The sequence below is a fragment of the Myotis brandtii genome, unplaced genomic scaffold, assembly GCF_000412655.1.
Source record: "Myotis brandtii unplaced genomic scaffold, ASM41265v1 scaffold230, whole genome shotgun sequence".
Classification (NCBI taxonomy): Eukaryota; Metazoa; Chordata; class Mammalia; order Chiroptera; family Vespertilionidae; genus Myotis; species Myotis brandtii.
In genome coordinates, this window is record NW_005358650.1 from 5,437,967 (window position 1) to 5,458,776 (window position 20,810).

Here is a 20,810-nt window from a genome sequence, read left to right on the forward strand (position 1 = left end):
TATATATTCTTTGTAAATGTTTCATGAGGAGAAAAATCTTATTCTGGAAGCTTCCAGGCATAACTTGCTATGCAAAATACTAGCCCATCATGTAAAATTTCCTCTCTACTTCAGGTATTCATCACCTAGAGCTATTAAATTTTGGTTCTCTGTACGAAGTAAATTAATCCATCAAAATCCTGGCTCTACCCACCTCCTTCTTCACACCTCTATATTTTGTTTTCATTTATGTTGCCCTTAATTTTACTTCATCTGACTTTAAAATGAAAAGTAGACGTAATTTGGCAGCCCCTGAGCAGCAGCATATCCGCTTTTCTGAGCCTCTTTCTGTGAGCAGAATGTCAGCTCTCTGGGTCAGAGATGAAAGGAGAGACACACCTTTGGGGCCCCTGCGATTGTGTGATTCTATAAACGCACTGAGACTGTTTGTCTAGATTCTCAGTGTAAGCTAAAAATAGCCCGCTGGCTCTGAACTCCCTCTTGGGATTCTGATAGATGGATGGGTGCGGCATGTGGGAGTTTGGGGGGAACCACACCTTGATGTGTTATTTTATTTTTTGCCACTGTGAACATTATAACCTTTTTCAAATTCTGTCTCTTCAAAGTGCACTAAAGGCTTTTGGGAATTTGTCATACATAAACACCAAGTGCAAAGGTCACGAGCAAAGTAAATGTGTAAGACTAAAAGTAGTAAAATAGGACCACTTGCTTAATGCAAAGTGTGGCACACTGAGATTGGTGAATATATTCTGCTTCCAGCTTTATTGTTTCTAAAAGGTTCATTATTTGTTTCATTATCCTTTTCTATAGCTTCAATAGAATGCTTTTACAATTAATATTTTAACATTCTTTTAAATTTTAAGACCATGATAATCTTGAAATAATTTACTAAATTATTTTAGTTGTCTAAAAAATATTTTATGCCTTGCTCTCAACTTATTTTTATACTATTAATATCTTTTAAAAAATGAAATAAAAATATATAAATACTGTTACATAAAATTTAATAGTATAACTTAGTCTCTATTTGTCATAACAGTTCTAGTTCTTGTTCCCCCCCCCCTCAGTTTTATTGAAATACAATTAATGGACATGACTGTATAAATTTAAGGTATACAGTGTAATGGTTAGATTTACATATATTGTGAAATAATTACTGCAGTAAGTTTAATTGTCATCCATCATCTTATAGAGATACAATTTTAAAAAAAAAGAGCAAAAAAAGAAAAAATATTTTTTCATGTGATAACTCTTAGGATTTACTCTTTTAACAACTTTAATATATCATATAGCAGTGTTAAATACATTATGTTTCTTTTGTAAGAATTTGGCATTATAAGCCCTTAAAGGAAAATGAAGGGGTTTTATTTAGGTATTAATTCAAGCAACACCTTTCTTATGGGATAATATTTTTAAAATAAAGTAATACAAAGACAGTTTATTGAATTTAAGTTTCACTGTTATAAGTGCCCTCTAGCCAGTTAGCTGTTCAGAATTAGAAAAAGCCATATTATTTATTTTTTTAAAATTTATTGGGGTGACAGTTAATAGGATGTTATAGGTTTCTGGTGTATAATTCTCTAATACATCATCTGTATATTGTATTGTGTGTTCACCACCCCAAGTCAAGTCTCCTTCTATCACCATATATTCCCCTTTATCCTCTTCTACCTCCCCCGACCCTCCTTCCTCTCTGGTAATCACCATGCTGTTGTCTGTTAGAAAAAGCCATTTCAGAGGCATACACTCACCTCCAAGACTTTCTCCTCTAACAAATACTGGTTAGGAGGAGTGCTGGTCCTTTGGAAATGGCTGAACAAAAATCTCACCAAGATAAGCAGAAAATTTATCCTCAGAAACGTTTTCATATGTTAAAGAGAGGCATTATTTAATTCATTTATTTGCTTGGGTTAAGTTAAATTATTTGATTATGTGATCCCTAAGTTTTGAAATTCCATGTGAAGATATGTCATAGTAACATGCTACCTTTAGTTCTTCACTTGGTGTGAAAGTTCAGAAAATTTCATTATATTAATTTGATAGCACTGGAAAAGTTAGACTATCCTTTATGTAAGGATAAGATTGATTTTTTTTTTCTTCTAGGTCATGTCAAACATAGTTTCCATGTCTGGATAATTGCCTTTAGTGTATATGTAATCATTTACCAGGGCTCTACTCAAGCATGCAGCATTTCTGATCATCTTTTTCCTACCTACTTCCTCTTTTGTGCCCATCATGCTCACAGGAGGCTTCTATTATCAATCCTACAAGATCGTGTTTACTGCCACAGTGTAAAGTCCTTAAGGACAGAAACCTAGTCTTTTCTAACACTGCACAGTACTTGCTACATAGAAGTCAAGGAATGTCTGTTGATCATATCCTTCCTTTAAGGGTCCCAGAAAAAGAGGCTCTGCTATTTCTCTCTGTACTAAAACCCTAAAAATTTCTATGGACTAGAATCCTCTCTCTGCTGCTGTATAATTTAGATCCATTCTCTTCAGCATTGTCTTATATTTCTTACTCATAATCACATTATGAGTTTTTAGGAAATGATGCTCCTTCTTTGAGTTTGTGTCTGCCACGTGTCCTCTAGAAAAGGAAGATTTTTCTTTTTCATGATTCATCTTCCTGTAAATTAATTGAGCATGAGTGGGATTCTTCATTATTATTGTTCGAAAGGACTTTGATGAGGTGATTTTTAGAGGCAAAAAATTTGGATATTGGTATGAAAACAAGCATCTGTTATTCCATTACTATCAGAAAAAGAGATATAATTACTTTTTGTAAAAACTATTCAGTTTTATTTTGAAGAAAATATTGAACATTCATTTTAAAACATTACTGCCTAGTGCAGCGGTTCTCAACCTGTGGGTCGCGTCTCCTTTGGTGGTTGAACGACCCTTTCACAGGGGTCACCTAAGACCATCCTGCATATAAGATATTTACATTACAATTCATAACAGTAGCAACATTACAGTTATGAAGTAGCAACGAAAATAATTTTATGGTTGGGTCACAACATGAGGAACTGTATTTAAAGGGCCAGAAGGTTGAGAACCACTGGCCTAGTGTATTCTTTGATAGTCTGATGTAAATATGATCCAACCTATGAAGAAAATTTTTATAGAATAGTTTGGGTGCCTGATACATTTTCAGACAACTTCATTGTTTAGCACATGGCGATATGATGAGGTTTACATGTCATTCATTATATAGCTAATATAATGGATTATGGAAACATTCAGGAAATAAAACCAATTTCTTATTTGCATACTGGTTGTTTTGTCTGTTGTTGTAGTAATAGAATCAGTCACCCAGAAAACCTAAACTAGTTAGATTTAAAAATAATTGATCCTGAGATTATATCTAGAAAGCCCAGTAGAAGACTTGCCCATTGTTTTTCAAAGACACATTTGCTCCCAAAAATGTGTTCCCAGAGGCCCCAGTCTGCCTTGCTTCAAATAAGCCAAGCAGTGAAACAGGCACAACTTCTACACAAAATGACGTCATTGCCTGTTTAATAATCAGGCCACACACTGGTATTGTGTGGGATTCCATAATTACTGTTTCCACATAGATCGAATTTGAATAAACCCTTCCGTTAGTGATGGTAGTATTAACATACCATTTTCCTTGATTAGTGTTTGTTACCTTGCTGTTTGTTTAGAAAGCAGGTCCTCTGGTCCCTGTGTGATATTTGCTTCTGATGCTGTCTCACTCCATCTCTGCAGATATTGCTGACATTGGTCTGTTACATGTTTTAAACATTGCCCCCTTCTGAATTGGTTATGTCTGTGGTAAATTGTGCTGCTTTGCCCTTAACTCAGAATATGGCTCAATTCTCTGTTTTCACTGCTTGCTGCATTGTCCATTTAGTATCACTAACATGTATCTTTTTGCCGAGTTCTATTTTTTAGAAATATAGACTAGTTCTTTTTATTCTAATTGATGCTTTTTCCCTAAATTCTACTTTCTGAGGGCATATTGTCATCCCTGCTTTTTGTTTATCACCATATGCTTCTCATTTCCGATCTTTTTACAATCTAAGCCTATTCTCTTCTACTATGAGCAGGATGATGGCTGTAGCATGTTTTATTTTTCCCTCCTTCCTCTACCTCCTCCCTTCTAGGTAGCATGTTGAAGCCATCTAGGCTTTTGCCTCCATTTTAACAGAATGAATGATTATTTAGGCAAAACTGTGTCACTCTTTTCTTCTGCTTTTTCTTGTTCCCCACCTCTTCCCCTTTAATGGATTCCTTTTTACATTTCATGGAGTGTGTTCTTGAGTAATTATTTTAGAAGTGTCACACTTGACAATGCATCAGTTAACTAGTGCATATTAGAGGAATAGAAGTACCATGAGGACATGAATTCTTGTCTGTTTTTTCACCGCTTCACCTAGAATGGTACCTAGCAATGAGTAAGTGCTACATACATATTTTTAAGACAGGAAATCAATTTACCTCTTGGCCTTCTCCCTCTCAATTTTAACTCTTTTTACAGAAATAATTATAAACTGTCTATCACACATTTTCCTGTTTCCTGACCAGACACCAAGTATGACTCACAATGGTCAACCTTTATTGATAACTCAGGGTCCTCATTATCCATATCACTTACTGTGATTTGTTTTAATCTGATACCAAAATTCCCTCCAGGTACCTCAGGGAAGTTTACCTCCAAATTAGCTAGCTTCCATCTGCCAGGTGTCTCGGATTTATTTTTCTCCTCTTTATATCAGGAGTGCTCCAGGAAAGCAAAAGTGGAAGCTTCGAGTTCCTGAGGCCAGTGCCACAGAGCTTCACATTATTACTTCTGCCGCATTGTTTGTCAACCTCACCAAGTTAGCCCAGGTGCAGGGGTGGAGAAGTACAAAATATTGTGGCCATATGTCTCATACCACACCTGTCTCTGAGAGCCTATTCCTAACCTTCAAACTTGTAATGTCCAGTATTGCTGTTTATGTGCTCACATAGTTATCTCTTGAGGGTGGGAATGAGGCTGTCTTTCTCTGCAGCACATTGCAGAGGGCTGGTACCTAGTTAGGCCTCAATAGAGGAGAGTTGAACCAATGGTGGACTGATGAGTGGATATGTACCTACATATTCACATATAGGTATCCTATTTTGTATACTTATAGTAACTAGAATCTGTAATTATACAAGTAATGGTAGTACTTTCAAAAAGTACAAAATAAGTGTGTATTTTTGGTGTAAAATAGTAAGGGTTTTTGTGTATGTCAATCAGGAACCATAGAAGGGCATGTTCTTAGAACATAGAAGCCCATCTGTGTAATAGACACGCGGTATTGCCTCCTTAATCAGTTCCTGGATCAAATAACCAGACATGACTTCATCTCTTCTCGCATCATTGTTATTTAATGTGTTGGGTCTCAGAGTGAAAGATATATTGACCTGCGGCATGTATTTAATGTCAGATTAATTACCATTGATGCCAAAATAAGATCTTAATATGGAAACTCTGTTTGCAGTTGTAACTCCTAATTTCTTTGCCTTAAAAATACTTTGGATAGCCCTGGTCAGTGTGGCTCGGTTGGTTGGAGCATCTTCCCATACACCAAAAGGACACAGGTTCAATTCCCAGAAGGGCATATACCTAGGTTTTACGTTTGATCCAGGTCCAGGTCAGGGCATATGCAGGAGGTAACAGATCAGTGTTTCTCTCTCTCTCCCTCTCTCCCTTTCTTCCTCTCCCCCCCACCCTCTCTCCTTTCTTAAAATCAATGAACATGTCCTCGGGTTGGGATTAAAATACTTTGGATAATCTAAAAGGCCCAACTATTACATAATATCAACTAAAATTCAGTTGATGGCACTAAAATGACAATTTGGTATTTTATGGAATGTAAAATCCCTGTGTCCTAGTTCAGTCCCACAGAGGTAGTTATCCATGTGCAATTTCATCGAAACACTGAGATCCTCCCCTTGACTGGCCTCCATTGCTGTCCACCATTGTGAATGCTGTTGAGCAGTTGTCACAGTTCCCTCTGGTAGTTTGGAGATCACTGTAATTTGCCAGAATTCTGTGGAACCTTTAGGCATGATAGGCTTTACACTTACCTAAATTATTGTATTGTCCTTGAGTCTTTCAGACACTTTTGTTTTATGTAACTGTGGTCTGCCAGTTGGTAAATGCAAATTTCATTAAGAGTCCAAAAGGACACATGTATTTACAAAGTTAATATTTGCTCAGACAAGTAATCCTTCGTGAATGCAAAATGCAGATTATGTATGGATTACATCAAATAATCACAGAAAGAACAAATAACAACTAATCATAGAAGGTCATTTGGTGAATATCTTTTTAAACTCTTATCTTGTAGAATTACAGAAAGAGAAAAATAGTTACATGTATGAAATTGAGTCTTAAGACTTTATTTTGGTACTATATTATCAAACATAATACAGCATTAAAATTGAACAAAGATAAAGGCAAGCTCTCTTGACTGTTGACTATGGAAAGAAAATATAGAGAGACATAAAGGAAATTGAATTTCAGATCTTTGTTTCAAGATAAAAATGAATTAATTATAAAATAGACCTGTATTCATAACTTAGACTCTCCTCTTTGAATTTCATACAGTGAAAGCAATCATAGCACTGAAAGAAAATTTATTACAAAGTCACCTGAGATATCAGTTCATAAACAAAAAACACACACATGAGAAACAGAAATAGGAATAATGAAAATTTCATTTTAAAAGAACGTAAATGGGAGGCAAGGAAAGAACTGTTGAGATAAATGAAAGAAAGCCATGACTTCTCTTGAATTCTTATAAATACTGAAAAGTGTTTTCCATTAACAGGATACTGGTGCCACAGTAAATATGATTAGATTTTTCCCCTCTGTACAGAGTGCTATTCTTGAGACACTTTCTGTGTTAGCATGCCAGATGAGGCTGCCTTCTGACCCGCCTAAAGGGATGGCCTAAGAGTCGATTAGGCACCGCCAAACAGAGGCAAAAGTGCAAGTGTCGGATTGGGAGAATTGGGGCAGGGTGCTTGGGGAATATTGTCCATGACTGACTCAACAAAGTGCAGTCGGTGGCATCCCTGGCACAGAGAAGTTAATCCTGCAAAGAGTTAACCACCTGCAGATTTAGTATCTAAATCTAGGTGCATTCCACCATAATTAGAGTGTGTTTGTTCATTAGTAGCGGAACATTTTGCAGACTATAAAAACTTAAATGATCCTGAGGCTCATTATGGCACCTTGTACATCAGACTACGCAGTTGCTCTGCTCCTTTATGTGCCTTTTATATCTTAATTTAGGGCCCAGTGTGAGTATGTCTATCACATCATGAAAGTATAAACCATCACAGATGATTATGGGGGAATTGTTATGTGTCTTTATACAGGAATGGAAAAATAGAATAGAAACTAGAATAGAAAAAGTAATGCATATTTTAGTCTTCTCAATATGTTCTTACATTGCGGTGGTTATTGCATAACCTCAGCACTGAGTCAGAGATTCCGTTTCATTAAACTTAAATGGGAAAGAGATCAAGTTTCAGGAACAAAATGGCAGTAATCTGTCTACTTGGGGATTGCAAATATGAATAATATCTCAAAAAAAACAACACCTCAGCATTATAGAATATTGAAAAGACTTTGGAGCAAGACAGGTTCCGTACTCGGCCACTTATTAGCTATGTGTTCTCGCGTGAATTGTTTAGTCTCCGAGTCTGAGTTTCTCTGTATAATAGAGATACTCTGCACTTCAAATGGGGATTAGGATAATATGTAAAGCTCCTGGCATCGTTCCTGACACATACTAGGCACTTAATAATGATTACTATTATTCTGATAGGATTGGGAAGTGTGTTTTCTTGGACACAGCCCACAATTATTCAGCAGAAGCTAGAGGATGCTGCACTGCAATAGTTTGGCCCTGAGGTGGGTGGGACCCTTGGCCGCATGGAGTGGCATTCTTATAACTTACCCTCCCAGCTATTCCTCCATTCATTAGCTGCTGGCACTCACTGTTGCACTGGAAACAGGGAAAACTCTTCACTAGGACCATCTAGCCTGACTGTGTGGCTAGATTCACCCAGCCCATTACAGGAAGACAATACCATTAACCTAGAACGTACAGAATATTAGAGTTGAAAGGCCCATACACTTGCTACCAACTGGTGGACCAAGGATCCTTGCCTCCTCCAAATTGTTGCAAGTGTTCCAAGTTGCATCAGGCATCATTCGAGAATAATGTCCTGTTACATACCGATATTCAGTACTATTTTACTGTTGTGATTAACATAAATTTGTCTCAAAACATTATTCTTAGTAGCTTTTCATCATGTTGCATTTTCTCTGTTGGCCTTTATGAAACATACAACTCCCATCAGGGTGCAGTACAAAGGAGACATAAAACTGCTTGACATTATACAGGAGCCCTTGTGCTCAGAAAAGTCAAGCATTGGTGCTCTCCTTTCGAAGGCCCCGGAAAATGATGTGTGATGTACTCGCTTGCACAGCTTATTAAGGAAAACACTGGTGAGAACTTTGTTCTCCTAATCCCTAGTCTAAAACTCCCAAGAGTGGAGATGTTTGCATTATTACTTCTGCAAAAACCAGAAATGTACTTAATGTTCCGATTAGTATGCATGAAGCCGAGTATTGACAGAAAATGGGTTACGTGAAAAACATTTAAAACACTACCTGGCACATACACATAAAGCCCTCAGTAAAAAGTAGCTATTATCCTGATGACTGTTACCACAATGGCTATTCAGTAAAGAGGGTTTTGTCAGTTTTTTCACTATTGCTCAGAGTAACTTATCACATCTACGTGTAACATCTTAAGTTATATCATTTGTCACTCAGGCAAATGGCTTCTGTTTTCGCTTCTCGTCCTCTCAGAATGGTAGTGGGTGGATATTTTTCAAATCTCCCTTCCAGAAGTCTGTTAGGATTAGAGAGGCTCTTGCCATTAGCACTGAGGCTGGCATTGGAGGCAAGTCCTCGCGGTGCATTTTGTTGCAGCCTCCGACAATGGCCTTCAACATGCACGCTTAAGCTCAGTTTTGTTGTTGAACTGCCCATTGGGATTTGGTATGTTTCTGTGAACTAAACAGATTTAAACATTTATTTTCGATCAATGTTATTTTAATTTGTCCTCCTCTCTGCCTCGTTCTTCTATTTATTGAGAGATTTAACAGTAGATCAATATTTATTTAACATGTATACCAAGAGGAAGTCTCTAGAGATTTGGTATCTCATTTTAGAATGTGGCCCACAGGTGATAGCAGAAAACAGTGACTGAGAGAGATTTACATCTGACTGTGCAAATAGAGTACCCACTTCATAAAACTGTGCAGCACCCTGATTAATCACAGTAGTTAAATACAAAGACAATTCTCCTTAGGTTTTTCAGGTTAATTTAGGATGGAAGCAAGTGTTTCACAATGTGTTTGGTTCTGAATTTTTTCAGTATCCATGTGAGTTCCCTTTCTTTTGCTAGCCATCTAGGAATTTGACGTTTAAGCTAAATAAAAGAATATGTGGAATTTGGAGTTGTACATGTCCAACCAGAATCCTCTACTAGGGAAGTCACCCAAGGAAAGGATATTAAAGAACCAAAAAGAAGTTCTTCTGTATGTGCTGAACTTCTGTATGTGTCCATTTAAGTAAAGGCCTCAGAGGAAATCGCTGAAGGCCTGGTTCTCCACGGGATGCAGCCCCGGGGCAGCCCCGGAGGAGTAGATTCAGGGGTGAGGCATCCAGGCTTCATGTGGTGATGCTTCTCTGTTACTTCCCAGAGGAAGGGAACCTGGCTTAGACTAGGTACACCAGAGCTAGCCCTAGACAGATGTTTTAGAAGTTAAATCTGCATTGTTGCCCCCACTCAGTACCCAAATTGGCTTGTCTCCTAGAGCTGCTGCATGCCCCACCCAGGCAGCTCTTCTCAGCCAGTTCCCTCCGCTATAGAACATACCTGCTCTGTCACGCCATCCATCCCTTTAAGGCAGCGGTTCTCAACCTGTGGGTCGCAACCCCTTTGGGGGTCGAATGACCCTTTCACAGGAGTCGCCTAAGACCATCAGAAAACACATATATAATTACATATTGTTTTTGTGATTAATCACTATGCTTTAATTATGTTCAATTTGTAACAATGAAAATACATCCTGCATATCAGATATTTACATTACGATTCATACAGTAGCAAAATTACAGTTATGAAGTAGCAACGAAAATAATTTTATGGTTGGGGGTCACCACAACATGAGGAACTGTATTAAAGGGTCGCGGCATTAGGAAGGTTGAGAACCACTGCTTTAAGGCTTTGTTTATATGGTGTCTTCTCGATGATCTGTTCAAATCATTTATGCCAAAATGTGAATATGTGTTAATATGTGCCCCCTTCTCCACGGGTAACATATTTGCATTTTAGCAGTGGTTCTCAGCAAATAAGGAGCCAAATACTGAGGATTCTGTGTGTCCTGGCAGGCGTCCGGGGAGACTGTTCAGGAACAGCAAGTCCTTTGGTTCTTACCACATATACCCACAGGGCCTTGGACCAGCCCTGAGCAAAAAAAGCACAATTTATACTCTAACCCTCACTCCACACCTGGCCTACTACTGCATCCACAGAAGTAGTACTTTTCTTTCCAACCTCCCAGAAGTCTGCGACACCAAACAGTTTTTCAGAGGAAGAGAAAAAGCAGTTTAATAGTGGGATTAATTTTTAGTTTTGCAGCTGGGGCTTCCTTTGGGGTCCGTTCTTTTAGAAACAAGTGCCTCATTAATGGCACAGAATTCAACAAGGGAGACATCATGAGGGAAGAGAGGCCATGAGGAACACTATGATGAATGGAAAACTGTGTGTGAGATCAGGGGCATAATTGAAAATGAGAAATGTAAGGAGGTTTTCATAGTTACATGTATTTTATTTAAAGGAAAGATCAGGTAGATTCTGAAGTGGAAATATGCAACATGTGATTTGCAGGAAAATCTGGCTGATCATCTTTTTGGCTGATTGCAGCATTGTCTAATAAATAGTGGCATTGGCCAGTATAAAATGATGCCCGAGGTGCCCGCTCTGTTGCTAAAGAAACCCCCCTTTGCCCAACCTCAGTTTCCCCGTGTGCTCTGTGAGATGGCCTGTGGTTCTGTTTCTATCAATGTGCACTCAATTTTGCAACAATAAACCGGCAGTCATACTCTCCTTCCATCACAACTCATGCATATTGTTTTAAAGCAGTTGGTAACGTTGGGTTTCTTCAGAAAACATATTTTTCATATGCTTATTATATATACTTTCTGGGTTTTTCCCCTCTTTTGAGGGAGAGGAAGTTTGAAGATAACCAATTTGGGCTCTTTTGTAGCTTAAAATTCAAAAGTTTGTAGCCCTTGGCCATGGATGAAGTGGTGTGTGGTTTGATTATATGCTAGAAGAGAATTACTAGCTGAGAGGCATTATAGCAGGTGCTACCGTGGCAGGCATGGGGCTGGGCTGATGGGTTCAAGTCCTGCTTTCCCCCACAAAGGCTGCTGTGCAAACTTTGGCAAGTCCTTCAGTTTCATAATAAAAATATGAAAATCATAAATACCGTAAATTAGGAGAATTAAGTGACAATATATGAAAAGTGCTTAGAATAGTGCCTGACGTAGTAAATACTACATCAGTTGTTATTAGAACTAAATTGAAAGGCTTTTATATTCATACTAGAAGCCCGTTGCACAAAGATTCGCGCAATAAGCCTTTCTTCCCCTGGCTGCTGTCACTGGTTTTCCTCCGGCACCCGGGACCCAGGCCTTTGGTCCGGCCATAGTGGAGAAACCAAGCCTCTTCAGTCTTCAGCCTTCACTCCAGCCGGAGCCTTCAGTCTTCGCTCCACGCCTGTGTATGCAAATTAACCGCAACCGCCATCTTTGTTGGGTTAATTTGCATAGTCACTCTGATTGGCTGGTGGGCGTAGCAGAGTGACACCAATTTGCATGTTTCTCTTTTATTAGTGTAGATAAAGAAAAAACTGTCAAATAGTTCATTCTAATTAGAAGGAGAAAAGAGAGTGATTCTCCAATATATGGTTTCTGTGGCTAAAATGTAAGTTTTGTTGTGATAAATGCACAGTTTATATTGGTGTGTGGCTAACATTTATTGAGCACCCACTGTTTTCCAATTACTGTGCTAAGGAGTTTACATATTTTATTTAATTCTCACAACAACCTTATGAGGTAGATACTATTATCCCCACTTTACAGATGAGAAAACTGAGGTTAAGAGGAAGTGAACTTCTAAAGGTCCAAGAGCTAGTATATGATGTAATACTTCAAGGTTGGTGCCCTCAAAATATGCTTGCAACTCTCACAATATAGATATTGTTGTATAGCAATGATGGCGAACCTATGACACGCGTGTCAGAGGTGACACGCGAACTCATTTTTTTGGTTGATTTTTCTTTGTTAAATGGCATTTAAATATATAAAATAAATATCAAAAATATAAGTCTTTGTTTTACTATGGTTGCAAATATCAAAAAATTTCTATATGTGACACGGCACCAGAGTTAAGTTAGGGTTTTTCAAAATGCTGACACGCCGAGCTCAAAAGGTTCGCCATCACTGTTGTATAGCAATAAGATATGATAAGTCTGCGCTTTTTATCAGAACTTAGTAAGACCAATGAAGTCGGCTTCATTTATTCCCCATCCTCTGGATTGTTGGCTGTATGCCATGTCTTAATCAGAATGAGGATACCTCAGGGCCTTAAAGAGATTTTCTCCTCCTTAATGTTCATAGCTCTTTGTGGCTCAGTATTATCCAGACCTAGTAGGAATAGTTTTGTACCTTCTTCCCACCCCCAAAAAGCAACAATTTCTCTAATTCCTTTCCTATATAAGGGATAAATCCTGACTCGTGGCATCATAGCTGCAAGTAGTAAATGATGTTTGGGGTAAAGCAGTCTGGCAGAGGGACGCTGGCGTTTGCCTCCTGGTTTACCATCATGTTTGTTCTGAGAAGCAACATCGCCACGGAGGGAGATGCCCACTGTTGTGCTTTTCAGAGAGCACAGAAAATTTGCTCATCTCCATTGCCTGCTGGCATTGGGTTTCCTGCAGCTGCTCTCTGTTCTCATTTTATCCTTAATTAGCCTGTCTCGTATTATATATGGCTTGCAAGACAGTCCTGCTACACACTCAGAAGTTTGACTTTGAATCTTCAAATAAGATCATTCAGCAGATCTAAGTAGGGCATCTCCATCTCCTCTTGGCAGTCGGCAGCGTTTGCTGTTCTGTTCCTCTGCATGTGGTGAGATAGAGCTGCATCTGATGCCTCCTGTGAACGACACGCCGGCCTATTATGACATTTCTCATCTCTGAATTCCTGCAGGATCCACAGTCTGTAATGCACTGGCTCATACTGGCTTGTTTTGGAGCAGTTTCATGTGTGAAGAGGCGGGAGCACCGGTGTGTCTCCTTGAGAATCTGACTCAGGGATGGACAGTGGTGAGCTTAATAAAGAAAGAAATGGAGAGAAACAAGGGGGAAAGGTGTTATGTCTGCCTTACCTCCCAAATTAGATTGCCGGCTTCTCAGCCCAGAGGTCAAATCTGTTGTTCCTCTCTCCTTTAATGCTTACTGGAATATTAGGCAAGCAGTGAGTCTACAGTGTAGACTTATTGCCTGAAGGCCTAGGTTTTACTTTAATTCGTAGACTATGCCAAAAAAGCTACCATTTCCATTCCTTTGAACTTAATGCAACCCAAAGCAAGTACAGTTTTCTGCAGTCATTATTGAAATGTTATTTACATTGAATTGGAGGGTTCTCTGAATTGGTTTTAGATCGGTCACTCACAGAACCGTAATCCTCATTACAGAGGACAAACCTCTGCTCTGGTGGCGCAGTGGAGATAGTCATGACAACCGAAGTGCATGTATTTGTAAAGTGTAGGTGCTATTCTGAGGAAAGTGCTAAAGGCGACATCCTGTAAATGCCTACAGTGCTGCAGTGAATAAAAGCTCCTTCTCACCAAGAGGGCTTGCATTTGGCCCCAAGAAGGAGTCAGTGGCTCAGTGACCAGGACTAAGAGGTACGCAATGTGCATCTTGCACTTCTGTCAGAAGTCAGTTGACCATATGTTTGTAGATCCATTTCTGGACCTTTATTCTGTTCTATCGTGCTATATCTTTTTATCTTTACTGACCTCTACTGATCACGATAACTTTATAGTACAATTTAAAATCAGGTTAGGTCCTTCAACTTTGTACTTCTTAAAATTATCCTGATTATTCTAGAATCTTAACTTTTTCATACCCATTTTAGAATCAATTTTACAAAAACACCTGCTAGAATAATGATTGGGAGTGCATTAAATCTATAGATTAATTTGGGAAGAAGGGGGATAATGGCATCTTAACATTGAGTCTTCCACTCCATGAGCATGGAATATCTTTTCATTTATTTTTATTTTCTCCAACAACTTTTACAGCTGTAAGTGTAAAGAACTTAGTTGTCTTTTATTGTACTTATTTTTAGCCATTTGTTTTATTGGCTTTACTGTGCCTCTGAGTTTTTTTTCTTTTTCTTTTATGTCTTACTAGAGGCCCAGTGCACAAATATTCATCACTGGTGGTGGGGGGGTGTCCCTCAGCCCGGCCTGCACCCTCTCGCAGTCCGGGAACCCTTGGGGCATGTCCACCTGCCAGCTTAGGCCCAATCCAAGCCGGCAGTTAGACATCCCTCTCGCAGTGTGGGGCTCTCCCAGTCCAGGACACCTCACTCCTTACCACCCACCTTCAGCGGAGGCGGGAGAGGCTCCTGCCACCGCCGCTGGGCTCACCAGCCGTGGCCCGGCTTCTGGCTGAGCGGCACTCCCCCTGTGGGAGCACACTGACCACCAGGGGGCAGCTCCTGTGTTGTGTGTCTACCCCATGGTGGTCAGTGCGCTACTGGTTGTTCCACCGTTCGGTTGATTTGCATATTATGCTTTTATTATATAGGATAGGATTTCAAAGCCAGGACTATCAGAACAGAGGTCCTTTTGAATAGAAGTAGTGAAAGCAGGCAGCCTTGCTTTGATCTCATGAGAAAACAATTTTGTCTTTCACCATTAAGTATGATGTTAGCGGTTGAATATTTTTTTATTCTCACTTGAGGATACGCTTATTGATTTTAGAGAGAGAGAGGAAAGGAGGGAGAAATGCTTATTGATTTTAGACAGAGAGAGAGGGAAGGAGGGAGAGAGAAACATTGAACAGTTGCCTCCCGTACGCACCCCAGCCAGGGATAGAACTCGCAACCTAGATATGTGCCCTGACCTGGAATCAAAGCTGCACCTTAAATCTATTGGTGTGTAGAGTGACACTCCAACCAACTGAGCCACCCACCTACGGCAGTGGTTGAATTTTTTTATAGATGCCCTTTGTCAGGTTGATGAAGTTCCTTAATATTTCTAGTTTGCTCAGCATTTTTCATTAACAGATATTGAATGTTGTCAAATGCCTCTTCTTTATCAATTGTAATGATCATAGGGCTTTCCCCCCTATATTCTGTTTATCTGGTGAATGTGAATTACATTGATTAATTTTCAAGTGTTAAACCAACCTGCATTATTAAGCTAAACCATACTAGGTCATGATGTGCTATCTTTTTTACATCATTGTATTTTATTTGTTAATATTTTGTTAAAAAATATTTGACTCTGTCTTCATGAGGGTATTTTTCTGTAATTTCTTTGATAATTTCTCTGTCAGGTTTTGTATTAGAGTTCTACTGGCCTCATAAAATGAGTTAGGCAATTACCCTCCTCTTTTTAAAATGTTTGGATACTATTGTTATTTCCACTTACTTTAAGTGTGTTTTCCTATATTTTGTTAATATTTTGTTAAAAAATATTTGACTCTGTCTTCATGAGGGTATTTTTCTGTAATTTCTTTGATAATTTCTCTGTCAGGTTTTGTATTAGAGTTCTACTGGCCTCATAAAATGAGTTAGGCAATTACCCTCCTCTTTTTAAAATGTTTGGATACTATTGTTATTTCCACTTACTTTAAGTGTGTTTTCCTTTATTTCAGGAAGCATTAATAGCTACTTCATATCTGATATCATAATGTTGGCATTTGTTGATTGTTTTTCTCTTAAGAATTTATCACATTTTTCTTGTTCTTTGTGTGTTTAGCAATTTTGAATTGTGCCCTTGATGTTATGAATATTATATTGTTTAGGCTCTAAGTTCCTGTTATATTCCTCTGGATATTGTTGATATTTTTGCTTCAGCAGACAATCAACCTAGTTATATTCAGTTAATTGCTCAAGGTACTGCTGATGTTACAAGACCAGTTATATAAATTAGACTTTAATTTTTTGGATGTTTTTAGTCCTGTTGATATTTAGAGATGCACTCCAAAGATAAATATGTAAAATCATCTCAGTTGAAAGAGAAACTAGTTGTTGATTGTTCCTCAGTTGGGAAAAAGTATTAAAAAGGACAAAGCATAGAATAGACAATCTGTCTTCAGCAGGGATCACTCCTAGGATAAGATGGTGTGTATATACTCATTCAGAAAATATTTATTAAGCACCTACAATGTGTCAAGTACTATTCTGAGCACTGGGAATACAGCTCTGAAGAGCACCATTGGATCCTATCCCCATCACCTTTTACTTTCTCAAGGGCTTTACACCTGCAATTGTCACCTTTTCCTTCTGCATTAGTTTTACCTCTGTACAATACTATTACCATCTATATATGCATGTAATAGCCCCCTATTAGGGGGGAAAACTCCTTTGACCTGAAACCCCCTTTTAGTTACCTCTCTATTCTCTTTTATAGCAAATGTATTCAAGAGTATCTAAACTCAGTATTTCCACTTCTTTTTCTCATTCTCTTTGAACACACTCCAATCATGCTTTTGTGTTCACCACTCGACTGAAATTGCTATTGTCAGTGTCTCATTAAAAATCCATGTTGCCAAATCCAGTGGCCAATTCATAGCCCTAATTTTTCTTCTCAGTAGTAGTTGATAGAGTTGATTGCTGTTCCTTCTTGTAAAGCTTTCCTCACTTGGCTTCTAGGACACCAACCTCTCCCTTGGTTTCCCTTCTGCCTCACTTGCTGCTCCTTCTCAGTCTCCTTTCTTCAATCCTTCTCTAAATGATGGAGTATTCTAGGGCTTAGTCCTTAAACGCCTTTTTATTCTCTATGCTCACTCTCTAGGTCAGTAGTTCTCAACCTTCCTAATGCCTCGACCCTTTAATACAGTTCCTCATGTTGTGGTGACCCCCAATTTCATTGTTACAAATTGAACATAATTAAAGCATAGTGATTAATCACAAAAACAATATGTAATTATATATGTGTTTTCCGATGGTCTTAGGCGACCCCTGTGAAAGGGTCATTCAACCCCCAAAGGGGTCGCGACCCACAGGTTGAGAACCGCTGCTCTAGGTGAAAGCATTCTCCAATCCATAGCTTCAAATACCATATAAAAGCTAACAACTCTTAGACCTCTCTTTTGAACTCCAGACTAATAATACCCAACTACCTACTTAACATCTCCACTTGGATATCTAATAGACAACACAAACTCAACAAGTCCAAAACCACCCATCCCCAATATTGGATTTGTTTTTACTGCATATGGTAACATACATACCCCCAAAAAGAAAAAAGAAAAAAAGCTAAGAAACAAAAATTGCTTGAATGACATAGAAATTTCTTTCATGTACTAGCAAAACAAAAAAACTCCAGAGATACAGAGGTAGACAATCTAGAATATGTATGGCAGTCATACTCATCAGGGAACCTGGCTCCACATCTCTTGATGTTTTTCCAACTTTGGTGTGCTTCCTCTTTGTGTTAGCATGAGGGAGAAATGTAAAAGTATTTCCTCTTTCTTTTAAAGAAACTTCCTAGAAATTCTAGACAACTCTTTTGCTTACATTTCATTGGCCAGAACTTAGATTATGGCCACATCTAGTTGTAGGAGCTATAGGAGAGGTTGGGAAATATGGATAGCATTATACTCAGTTAAAATCAAGATTATTTTACTTAAGAGTAGTAAATGGACATTAGGAGGCAACTGGCTATGTCTGCTACACTAGGTCCTCCCGTAGTCTTCCCAATTGGAATAAATGTCAGCTCCATTCTTCCCGTTGTTTAGGCCAAAATATCTTAGGGTCACCATGACTCTTTTTCTCTCCTACTCCATATCTAATCTACCAGAAAATCCTATTGGTTGTACTTTCAAAATATATCCTGAATCTGACAGCTTCTGACCAACTCCACCACTTTCATCTTAGTGTAGGCTAAGACTGTCTCCTAACTGAGCTCTCGGGTTCCGCCAGTCGCTTCTGCACATAGTAGCAGTCTGTGTATATTTGAATTTGATTATTGAATGTTTTCCCCACTAAAATTAGAGTAAGGACTTGGTCTGTTTTGTTCACTATTGTCTTCCCTATCAGACAAGAGTGGTCAGGACAGATGTCTCTGAGGAGAGGGCATTTGAGCTAAGAATGAAAGGGAGCCAGCTATGCAAAAGTCTAAGATTGCACTCCAGGCAAAGGGAAGGGCCCTCCAGTGGAAATAAGCTTGTCATGTTTGGGGGGCAATAAGCCCAGTATGTCTAGAATATAGCAAATTATGAAAAGAGTGGGACAAGATGAAGTGGGAGAGAGAGACAGGGCCAAGTCATCATGTAGTTTTGTCTGACCCAGATGCAACAGAAAAAGTATTAGGAAGCTCTAGATTATACTGCAGATTACTACTCAGTAACTACTAGGAGCACTCAGCTACTTAAAATTTAATACACTAAAAGTAAATAAAACATTCCATTTCTCAATCACATTAGCCACATGTGGATAATGGCTACCTACTAAATAGCACAGCACAGATGGAGAACTTGCCACCCTCACAGAAAGTTCTGTTGGATAGTGCTGCTCTAGGAAAGCAATCAAAGGAGAAATACTGTCGAGTTTGGTTGGCCTCTCCTTTGTGATTTTCTCTTAACCCTAGAATCAGTTTTCCTATTTAAATTGAAATGGATGTGGTGCCTAGAAAATTAGCATGTGGACTGTTCCATATGCAAATGTTGGCATGGAGGATTTTTACCTGTGACAGAAAAGATGGGAGAGACTGGTAAATCACAGCATCCTTAGCCTCATTATAAATACATTGTAAATGTAAAAAATGCAAAGTGCAGAAGTCATAAATGTGAAAGTGTCTTTCACTTTGTTTTAATAAGGGTGTTTTCTGTGTTTGTAACCTAGGGATCTTGCTGCAAGAAACTGCCTGGTAGGTGAAAATAATGTTCTGAAAATCAGTGACTTTGGAATGTCTCGCCAAGAGGATGGGGGAGTGTATTCATCTTCTGGCTTAAAGCAGATTCCCATTAAATGGACAGCACCAGAAGCTCTTAATTATGGTAAGATTGGACTCTTTCCTTTTGGTGGTTAAAAAAAAATAAAAAATAAAAAAGGTTGGGTGGGGGAGGCTCCATCAGAAAAAACATTCACAAGCAAAGTTAGAGGGGTACTACAGAGCACAAGTAAGAGTGAGGTATAAAATGTTCATACTTTGCACGTAAACATGAGCACCAACTTAATTCATTGACCTTTTTGATCAGATTTTTATATGTAAGATTGCTAGATTTAAAAGATGGATACACTTACAAGCATTATCTGAGAAATGATTTTTTAAAAATCTTAAATTTATTGGGGTGACTTTGGCTAACAAGATTATACAAGTTTCAAGTGTACAATTTTATATTACATCATCAATATATTACATTGTGTGTTCACTATCCAAAGTCGTCTCCTTCCAATACCACACATTTGACCCCCTTTATCCTTTCCCCTCTCGTAACTGCCATACTGTTGTCTGTGTCTATGAATTTGTTTTACTTGTTCCTTTCTCTTTTCTATCCCACATATGAGTGAAGTCAGTGTGGTTCTTGTTCCTTTCCATCTGACTTATTTCACTTTAGCATCATACTCTCAAGACCCATTTATATTGTTGCAAAGGCTTTTTACGGTTGAGTAGTCTTCCACTGTATAAATGTACTACATCTTTTTTACCTAATCATCCATCAAAGGACACTTAAGTTGTTTCCATGTCTTGGCTGCTGTGAACATAGAGATACATATATCTTTACAAATAAATGTAGATACCCATAAGAGGGATTGTTGGGTCATATGCTAGCTTTATTAATTTTTTAAGGAACCTTTATACTGTTTTCCATAGAGGCTGTACCAGTATACACTCCCACCAGTAGTGAATGACAGCTCCCGTTTCTCTACAGCCTCTCCAACATTTGTTATTGCTTGTCTTGTTGATAGTAACCATTCGAACAGGTGTGAGGTGGTATCTCATGGTGGCTTTGATTTGCACTTTCCTATAGCTAGTGAATTCAAACATCTTTATATACACTGAGTGGCCAGATTATTATGACCACCTGATGTTTGTAGGCAAATTAGCTATAATTTTGCGCTGAAATTGCTAGAGGGCCAGACCATTATAAATAGGGAAGCAGATTGTTTACCACTACAGTAGAAATGATTTTTTTCTGAAGATATGAGTAAACAATGCGATTTAACAGCCTTTGAACATGGGATACACACACACACACACTCTGAGTGGCCAGATTATTATGACCACCCCATCAGTACATCGTTGGGCCACCTTTTTTTGCCTTCAATACTGTGGCGATTCTTCTTGGCATTGACTCCACGAGATGTTGAAAGGTGATGCGAGGAATCTGACACCATGCCTGATGAATAGCACTGTCCAGTTCTGTGAGATTTGATGGTTGTGGAACCAGCTGCCTGATGGCTCTTTTAACTTC

General features: G+C 38.6%; 1 protein-coding gene across 4 annotated transcripts in view; it reads left to right on the forward strand.

Annotated features, from left to right (window-relative positions):
• FER (fer (fps/fes related) tyrosine kinase) overlaps window positions 1–20,810 on the forward strand; it is a 316,192-nt gene that overhangs the window by 283,640 nt on the left and 11,742 nt on the right. For all 4 annotated transcript variants that reach the window (XM_005866441.2, XM_014539886.1, XM_014539885.1 and 1 more), the window contains one exon: window positions 19,237–19,391. In XM_005866441.2, the coding sequence (XP_005866503.1) occupies window positions 19,237–19,391 (155 nt within the window). The remainder of the gene's footprint in view (window positions 1–19,236; window positions 19,392–20,810) is intronic.